General features: G+C 39.1%; 2 protein-coding genes across 2 annotated transcripts; both read left to right on the top strand.

The window, feature by feature from the left end:
• The first annotated feature begins 6,038 nt into the window (after positions 1-6,038).
• On the top strand, positions 6,039-7,914 carry LOC109172686. The gene is made up of 4 exons (XM_019321944.1): positions 6,039-6,186; positions 6,337-6,564; positions 6,699-6,829; positions 6,964-7,914. Exons 1-4 carry the CDS (start codon positions 6,039-6,041, stop codon positions 7,912-7,914), a joined length of 1,458 nt encoding a protein of 485 aa, XP_019177489.1.
• A 39-nt stretch (positions 7,915-7,953) lies between these two features.
• On the top strand, positions 7,954-8,643 carry LOC109172601 (ATP-dependent DNA helicase PIF1-like). The gene has a single exon (XM_019321826.1). It carries the CDS (start codon positions 7,954-7,956, stop codon positions 8,641-8,643), a length of 690 nt encoding a protein of 229 aa, XP_019177371.1.
• The last annotated feature ends 1,707 nt before the right edge of the window (positions 8,644-10,350 follow it).

Genomic DNA, 10,350 nt, shown 5'->3' with positions numbered 1-10,350 from the left:
TGAGAGCCTTGAACATGTCCGGCACTTTGCAGGTTTGCCCGTTGCCTCTATTCCAGAACCGTATCGTGTGATTCATTCTTCTAAGTCCTCTAGTGAAGATGAAAAGATTCTTGCTGAAGTCTATGGCTCACATGCCCATTTGTCTAAACCCCCTTCGGTTGAGGCTACTGCGCATCCTGATTCAACCACCTTCAAGATTCGAGAAGTTACCAGTCTTCTTGGAGGTTCTTCTGCCCAAGTTTCTGAGACAAGTCACTCTGTGTCTCCAAGCCCTTCTGCTCATTCCCCATCCAAAGAGACGAGAAAATCCAAACGAAAGAGTGTCCCTGTGAAAGTGGTTGTGGAATCCGGTGATGACAATCTTGATGTGGCTCAACCTGAGAAGAAGAGAAAGTCTGGTGAGTCTGTCAAAACTGAAGCTAATCCTCCTGTTCAACAAGTGTTCAAAACCCTGCAGTCATCCGTCAAGCAAAAAAGTCCTGCTGTGGTTCCCACATCTTCTACCCGGAAGGGGAAACCAATTACTCGCTCCAGAGGACGAAGTATTACGCCTGAGGTTCAACCTACTGCTGAGAATCCTGACACCTCTATCTATAGACCTCAGTTTGTCTCCTCTACTGCTCAGGGGAAATGGTCCACAATGATCCGGAGAGATCTTATTGTCCAACGGTCTGTTGATGAACACCAGTTGAACGCTGTTTGCGACATCTTGCCCTTCCTGAGTGAAGTGGGCCTGTTGAAGACTGTCTCCTCCATTTGTCCTTATTCGAAGCTTCTGACCTACGAGTTCTACTGTAATTTTAATGAGGAGATTGACAATTTGACCGGGACGCGACTAATGCAAATCTTCATTCGAGGTAAATGGTATGTCTTCGGCCCTGACATGATAAATGAGTATTATGGTTTGAAAGGTGTGCATGAGGAAGAAATCAAGGACTGGGATTTGGTGGCAAAGACCCTCACAGGTGGACAGACTGATACATGGCATACTGGTGAAAAAGATTATCTGCCTAGCTCACAGCTCACCTCCAAATATGTCATCTTGCACCGTCTTGCACTTCACAACTGGATTCCATCGGCTCACTTTCATACGGTCGGCAAGCAATTGGCAACTCTCTTGTTTCGGATTGGGACAAAAATGTCTATTGATCTGGGGTCCTGGATCTATTATCATATCCTCACTTTGATCCATCCTCGAGAGCAGAAGGTACGGTTGTCATTCCCTAATCTGATATTTGGAGTTCTAACATCGCAGGGCCTTGAGCCAATGCCTAGTGAGGTGATCAGTCCGACTCTTCTTTATACTGTTGACCCTCGTCTTCTGACTGGAGGTCACATCCGAGACGTTACGCCGGTGATTGCTCCTTCCACTTCTGATGCTGATACAGTGGCTGATGATTCGCCACATGCGAAAGATGTCCAACTCTCTCTACGTCTAAAGGCCAGGGTATCTGAACTTGAGACTGTTCATGGAGTCATTGAGAAACAGCTGACAGGGGCCTGTACTGAATTGGCTACCGTTCTTCTCCGCTTGAGCTTGACTGAATCTGCTGCAACTGATGCTGCTAAGTCTGACAGTGAGAACCCCTCCAATGCTTGATCGTGCTTTGACTATCATTGGCAAAAAGGGGGAGTATTTGGATGTTTTTGTACCTTCTGGCCCTGTCTGGGCGTCTGATTGTGATGGCACCACCTTATGAAGAATGTTTTTTTGTTCCAGCATAACTTGTATGATGTGTTTTTGTTATGCTTTGTAATCAGACATTTGGTTTTTTATGCAATTTCTATCTCAGTCCTATCTAGTTTGTGTTTTTATAAGTAGTCGAGTTGTTTTGCCAAATAATAGGCAAAGGGGGAGTTTGTTAGTGTTTTAATTGCTCAAAAAACCCCCAACATATAATTGGCAATATTATTATGGCAAACTAAGATAGGGTTAGTTTGGTGTCAGTTTGTTCTACAGAGGACTGATTGATCAAATACAGCACTAGAGGGACTAACACTAAAGATCTGTTTTAAAAAGATGTTTCCTTTTTATAGAACGCGGTTTAAGAAGTCAGTTTTTAGAAAGAAGATCAGCGTATCTGTCTTGGAAAAGTATGGACCGAATCTTTAAGATTACATTCTTCTTATATCGTCCTACCATCTACAATTAGAGATATCTATGGAGAGTGTTCTTATTATGGAACTATAAGTACTCTTATTCGATCAAGAATTAGGGTTACGCTTTTAAGAAGAAAGAAACACTCCGACATATACTAAGAGATCACATCTTTGATTATCATGACTCTTCTCAAGACAATTTGTTCTTGTTGTTTATGATGAAGAACTTGGGAGGAGATATCGTTGCTTAAACGAAAAGGAGGCTAAGATCACATAGTTGTGGGAACAACATTGGATTGCGTCATTGAAGTGGACTGCATCAGAGTTAGCTCTCCAAGTGAAGGGATTTCATTGGACTTCTGTATGCACGGCTCTCCATCTTCAACAATCCACTAAATCAGTGTAGACTGGGTACGTACTTTGTGTGGGGCACTTGGTGAGATTATTGTTCTCTACCTTTGTACACTGGATTATTTGTTAGTGGATTGGACGCCTATGTGATCGTCGCCCAGATGTAGATACACACTATATCGAACTGGGTAAACATCTTGTGTGTTGTTCTTTTCGTTGTCTGCCTTAGTTTACTCTTTCCGCAAGCTAATTAGTGATTCAACTATCTGACTGATATCATCGCTAAATCTGTCAAACTAATTTTGTAACACCCCGTGTTACGACCCCTAAACCAAATTATTTAATTAATTACTCACCCTAAAAAGGAAATTAAAATCCATTAATTAGCTAAAAGGGGGTCCACCATAGTCCATGGGCCCTTATCCCTAAAACCAACCCCTTAGTCCTATAAGGAATAGAATTGGCAAGCCCATACCATTTAGACCCTAATTAGGACTCTTAGATATATAAATAGGGGCATAGGAGGCACCTAGAACTCACAGCACAATAACTTTCACCACACAAGAATTCCCAAGAATTCTCATAGGAGAAATCAAGAAAGAAGAAATCTTAAAGAAAGATCCTTCATAGCCAAGGCATTTAATTAAGGCTAAAAGGTAACCCGTGTCTCAACAAAACCTATTTTCCTTGCTATAATCTCCTTCTTTGGCTCCCTATTCTATACTTGTGTCTTGATGAAATCTTCTATGATAATTGCGATATGATCTTGATAATTGTTGTGGTGATTTTATGTGTGATCTTGATGATGATAAGAGGATCATGATAATTGTGTGGTGTTCTTGATAAATCTTGATGATCTTGATTTTTAAAGATAAAGCATGATTTTGTGATTAAAATATGATTAGAGCCCTAGGTTGAATCATGAATTTCGTATTGGGATTTTCTTGGTATATTTGGGTGGAATTCGCATGCTCGGGTGATAATTATGTTTAGAAGTCATGTTAGGTTGTGTTCTACGTGATTGTTGCTTTTGATCCGTTAATTGCCTACGTGGTGTCATTATTCAAGTTTGAAAGTGTCTAAGCATGGTTTCGGGTTCCACAAACGATCCCGGGGTGTTTATTTTGATAAAGAGTCAGTGTGGGGTAGGTGGGGGTAGGGGGACCCGCCACCTACCCGCTGCCCAAAGAAACTCCACCAGCAGCGGGCAGCCGGAGGGCAGGCCACTGCCCACCGGGCACCCGCTGCCCGGAACTCTGTCGCCGGCGGGCAGCCGGCGGGTGGCCCTCCACCCACCGGCTACCCGCTGGTCGTCGCCTACTTCGGGACTTTGGCTTCCCCGTTTGATGTTCCCCAATCCCCGTGGTGTCCCAACGGACCCCGTTTGTCGTGCATGAGTCTAGTTTGATGTTTCGGGTGTCATTCGTAAGATAGAAGAGTTTTAGGTATTGCATGCTAGTTGAATCGGTAACTCGTTGGCCTAGGAGGAAGATGCATGAACCCCTTAGGACTATTCTTAGTATGTGAATGATCACACGTAAGTTTATTTATATGTCTCCCCCTTCCCAATGTGCTAATACGTGCTAGTATGTGTTATGTGATGCATGATACCCCAATTTGGTTGCGATCAAATTGGTTGTTCCTGAGCTGCGGTTCAGAAGTCGGCTGCGGTCAAATTGGTTACTTATGAGCTGCGGTTCATTTTCCTGGCTGCGGTCAGTGATTCACTTCTTGGGCTGCGGTCCACATGGGCCTCGTGTGCTATGGTCCACCGACTGGACGCGCCAGGCGGTGTGTAGGGCCACTAGCCCGAGGAAGGCCATAGCCCACCGAATGAGTGATCAGGCGGTGTGTAGGGCTATGGTCGGCTGCGAATCTACGATCCGCCGAGTGTATGGGCTAGCGGTGTGTAGGGTCGTAGTCTCCGAAGATCATCGCCCACCGAATGAGTCCCTCAGGCAGTGTGTAGGGCTTTGATCTACTACGCCCCACCGATTGAGTTCGTCAAGCGGTGTGTAGGGTCGCAGTCCCCTAAAGAGGATCACAGTCCACCGACTGACCGCGTCAGCGGTGTGTAGGGTTGTGATCCGCCGTTGAAATCGTCAACGGTCTATACGGTTGGTTGCGATCAACCCCTTCATGCTGCGGTATAAGGTAGGGTGCTGCGGGGCCGTGTTAGAGCTATATGCGCTAACCCTCATGTGCGGGGCATGTGATTGGTCTCGTAGCGCCACCAAAGTGTGCTTGTATGATTTGAATGTTGATTGAATGATGATATGAATGATTTGAAAGTGAACTGTGTCCTTAGATACATGTTCTTTATGATATCATCTCTATATAACTGTTTATCATTGCTTAATGTGCTTATCCCTACCTGTCGAGTCTATTCCCGGTTTTAAAGCTAGAGTCTCCTAAGTATATATTTTCCTGCTTCAAAATGGTTTTCATATATATATATATATATATATATATATATATATATAGAGAGAGAGAGAGAGAGAGAGAGAGGCGGGTTCAGGTGCGGCAGTGTCTTACGGTGCGGTTATTTCTTACGGTGCGGCAACACCAATAGTTCACCAAATATGCACCATCAACGTTAGGAAATACACCACACAAAACAGAGTAAACAGAGCCCTGCATCACCAAACACACACCATTAGGTGTGATTAAAAACACCATACACTGTTCGGAAATACACCATTGGGGGTGGTGAGTTATATGGTGTGTTTTTTTGAGTCTGTGGTGTATTTTGTGATGTTTTATTACATTTCATTGGGGTGTGTTTTTATTACACTGTTGGTGCATATTGTTAACACTGTTGGTGTATTCTGGAATTTGACCGCACCGCCGCACCGTAAGATCCCGCCGCATATGAGCGCTCTTCTATATATATATATATATGTATATATATGTATGTATATATATATATATATATATATATATATATATATATGTATATATATATATATATATATATATATATATATATATATATATATATATATATATATACATATATATATATACATATATATATATATATATATATATATATATATGTATGTATATATATATATATATATATATATATATATATATATATATATGTATATATATATATATATATATACATATATATATATATATATATACATATATATATATACATATATACATATATATACATATATATATATATATATATATATATATATATATATATATATATATTGTATTTCAACGCGTTGGAGTGGGTTACCAGCATCATTCGCTGAACAGATATATTTGGCTTTCAGGCACAACTGAGTAGATCCCGGAGCGCGCTAGAGATTCGAAGCGTAGATTAGTTAGTTTCCCTTTCGGCCTGCGTGCCATGATAATGTCTTGACATTGCTTTAAGGATATTTAGTTAGTTAGCCTATGCATCTGAGTTCTCCAGCTCGGATGTGGCATAACACCCCGCACTCTTATGTTTGGTTTTGGGATTTAATAAGAATTTACCTTTATTATATAAGTTTTAAAAGTTTCAAAATTTCGGGGTGTTACAAATTCGTCAGTCTTTTAATTAATATTATTAAATTGAGTAAATGCAAAATTACATCTTGAAATACAAAGCTCACATAAATGTAGAGTGGTGTAACCAATCTAGGTCAATCAAGTACCTATTCAAGTATGTCAACAAGGGGAACGACCGTGTAACTGTTGAATTTTATAAGACTACAACTGATGATGCTGGTAATGAGATTGTTGATGAAATAAACATGTACTACGATTGTTGATACATCTCTGCATGCGAGGCAGCCTGGCGGTTGTTTAGTTTTGAAGTCCAATATAGAACGCCCCCTGTTAAGCAATTAAGCTTTCACTTGCCTGACTGTCAATCAGTTGTTTTCCAAGATGATGATACGATTAATCATGTCCTGAATAGAGAGACGGTTGGGCAAAGTATGTTTAATGCATGGTTTGTAGCCAACAAAAAATTCAAAGAAACGAGCTTACTAACTTACATTGAGATGCCTACCAACTTTGTGTGGAAAAAGGACATTCGTGAATGGCATCCAAGAAAGAAGGGTTTCTCAATTGGTCGCATATTCTATGTACCACCAGCTTCAGGTGAAATATATTATTTAAGGTGTCTATTGAATTGAACATAGTCCGTGGTCCTAGAAGTTTCCAAGATATTAGTACAGTTAACGGTGTTGAGTACTTGACCTTTAGAGATGCATGTTATACTCATGGATTGCTAGATGATGACAAAGAGTACATTGATGTTATAAATGAAGCAAGCTACTGGTCAACTGCTCATTCATTGAGGAAGCTCTTTGTTCTTTTACTAACATCCACCTCAATTATTAGGCCCGAAAATGTTTGGAATCAGGTGTGGCAACATTTGTGTGAAGATGCTCAACACTATCAAAGAAGAATATTACAACAACAATGTATTGTAACTTTTTTATGATTGAAATTTTTTTTTTTTTGTCAAATTTCTTAGTTTATATTTATAACTATCAGTATGTTGGTATTGTAACAGATTTGGTCTTAACAGAGGAAGAAAAAAAGAACTTTGGATTGTTTGAATTGGAAAAGCTTTTGAGACTACAAAATAAGTCTTTAAAAGACTACCCTCCGATGCCAATACCAACTATTGATAACTCAAGATTGGTTCAGAATCATTTGGTTTTTGAAGAGTTATGTTACAATCATGAACAATTGAAGGAAGATGCTGAAGTTTTGAGTTCCAAACTAACTAAAGAGCAGAGTTTCATTTATGATATTGTTATCCAAGACATTTCAGCTAACAAAGGTGGCTTATTTTTTGTTTATGGCTACGGTGGCACGGGAAAAATTTTTTTATGGAGAGCGTTGTCAGCTGCAGTCCGATGCAAAGGTCAGATCGTTTTAAATGTTGCATCAAGTGGCATAGCTTCTTTGTTGTTACCAGGTGGCCGAACTGCACACTCAAGATTTGCAATATCTATTGCAATAAATGAAGAGTCTACCTGTAACATTAAACAAGGTAGCGATTTGGCTGAATTGTTGATAAAGACGAGTTTAATAATTTGGGATGAAGCTCCCATGATGCACAAACATTGCTTTGAATCGTTAGATCGAACTATGCGGGATTTGTTGCGTTTTGTAGACACGCATAGTTCAACAAAGACGTTTGGTGGTAAAACGGTTGTTTTGGGTGGAGATTTTTGCCAAATTCTACCAGTAGTACCAAAAGGTACACGGCAAGATATTGTTTCTTCAGCTATAAATTCATCATATCTATGGGATAGTTACAAAGTTTTAAGATTGACTAAAAACCTCACACTAAGTTCGGTACCCAATGGTGGTAACCGACAGGCATTACAAGAATTTGCTGATTGGATTGCTACTATCGATGATGGAAAGATGGGTGGGCGAAATGATGGTTATGCAGAGGTTGAAATACCAAAGCATATGTTACTGCCATCATGAGGGGATCATATTGAAACAATTGTGCGAAGTACATTTCCTATGTTTGTAAATGAAAATTCTGACCCCAAACGTCTTCTAGGTCGTGCTATATTAGCACCAACTCTAGATGTGGTCAACACAGTCAATGAATATATGAGTGCGTTGCATACTGCCGAAAGCAGGTCATACTTTAGTTCCAACGCAGTATGCAAAGCTGATGACGACAATGGTATAATTGGAGATGTACACACACCGGAATTTCTAAACAGCATTAGATTTTCAGGTTTACCAAATCATACGCTGACTTTGAAAATTGGTTCACCGGTCATGTTAATGAGAAATATCGACCATTCACTTTGTTTGTGCAATGGTACTCGGTTGGTAATCACAAAGTTAGCAGACCATGTTATTGAAGTCGAGATAATGACTGGTTCTAACAAAGGTACAAAAGTGTTGATCCCCCGAATGTCCATGTCACCCTCCGATCCAAAATTGGCGTTCAAGTTTCAACGAATGCAATTTCCGTTGATGCTATCATATGCAATGACCATAAACAAAAGTCAAGGACAAACGTTATCTCATGTCGGATTAATACTAAAGAAATCGGTTTTTGTACACGGTCAGTTGTACGTAGCTGCATCTCGGGTTAACAATCTAGATGGTCTCAAAATATTGATAGTAAAAGACTCAAGTTCAACAACTACATCAACCACTAATGTTGTATATCATGAAGTTTTCAATAATTTGTAGTTTTGTAAAGTTTTCTGTTTTTAATACCATAACATTAATTGCAACTATTTGTAATATACCATTTACATTTTTTTTTGTTTAATTCCCAAACAAAATTCATTTATATTTTATAAATTATAACCGCATTATTTCACACAATTTATAATATAACATCCACAAAATTAATACTTTTTAATTTACATACGGTGCAGCGCACAGGTCAATTACTAGTGTGTGTGTGTGTGTGTGTGTGTGGGTGTGTGTGTGTGTGTGTGTGTGTATATATATATATATATATATATATATATATATATATATATATATATATATATATATATATATATATATATATATATATATATTCATCTAAGAACCCATCTTTAGGTAGAAACTTAGGAACCAATCTTAACATTCTATCTTGATGAATCAATGGTCTATATTTTTAGTAGATTTAATATATTATTTAAGGCTGGAGAATTTTAATTAAAGGCAAGTAGGGGCAGAATTGGGTTTTCAACAGCATGTCGTGGTATTTACTGCATTATTCTCGGTGTATACTCAGTTTTGAATTCATTTGGACTCCTTCGTTGGTTCGACTGCTGCATGCCGTTTATCGCAATCCTCTCCATCATTTCGCTGCTTCTGTTCTCAAGTAGATGGTCGGAATCCCATGCGTCCCCGTCCGGCGACAAGGGCGTCCATCCGAGGTAGGGGTTTTTTTTAATTTACATTTCCTTTGAGTTTTGATGCACTGGTTGCGCTATTTGCCGTTGTGTTTTTGTTTTTGTTTTTTTGGTTCTGTTTTTTGTCTTCGTCTATTCTTGGGTGTGGACGTGTAGTTCTGTATGGGTTGGGGATGTGTCCGTCGACGGTGGCTATGGCATTTTTTTTTTAAATGGGTGTGGGCGTGTAGTTCTCTATGTATGATTGTGCGGTGGTTTCAGCGTGATACATGACATCTTGGAGCGACGATGGAAGGTGCAGCTACATGTAAGTATTTTTTTTCCTTCTGATACGACGAAGGCTCGCCCATGCTGTCGAGGAATATCAATAAGCATACCTATGTTCATATTTGAAGAAATCAAATTGAAATATAAATGTCTGAAGAAATGTTGATGATAATTCACACATGTATAATGTATACAACTCCATTGATTTTATAGTATGTGGGTCGAAGATTATCAATGGCAAAGCTTCTTGCCTGGTAGTAAACCTTTGCCCAGAATAGAAGCCCAGGGATGTCCAATAGCAACACTCTTAGTGCCTGCTCATTCATATTCATGCATTTTAGTTACCCAAACACTTGTAAATCCCGAGGACTACTTAAATCCTATCAAATTGATGGGATGCTATAGTCTTATGATTTGAATCCAGTCATTTGTTTACTACAAGAAAACAAGAGTTTTTTATTAGTTTATAATTTATACATGGTTTGGTTCTTGTGCAGGATTCATAGCACTGTATGCAAATCTTGCCAGCGAAGATGTAGATTTTTGCTTGATTCCCGAATCAACTTTCATTTAGGAACAGTTTGTTAAACCTTGTTTAATCAGACCTCGTATGTTGACGACGATGATGATTATTGGTAGTGATTTTTTGTTTGTGTATGATAAAGAAAAATATTTTATATTTTTTTTTGTAATTTTTCACAACAAATGTGCACACGTTTGTCTATAAATGCACATTATGTTATTCTAATATGCACAAACTGTTCTTATCCCAAGTGAA

This window comes from Ipomoea nil, unplaced genomic scaffold, assembly GCF_001879475.1.
Source record: "Ipomoea nil cultivar Tokyo-kokei standard unplaced genomic scaffold, Asagao_1.1 scaffold0019, whole genome shotgun sequence".
Taxonomy (NCBI): domain Eukaryota; kingdom Viridiplantae; phylum Streptophyta; class Magnoliopsida; order Solanales; family Convolvulaceae; genus Ipomoea; species Ipomoea nil.
The sequence above is the reverse complement of the archived record's forward strand: the minus strand, read 5'-3'. Positions and strand labels throughout refer to the sequence as shown.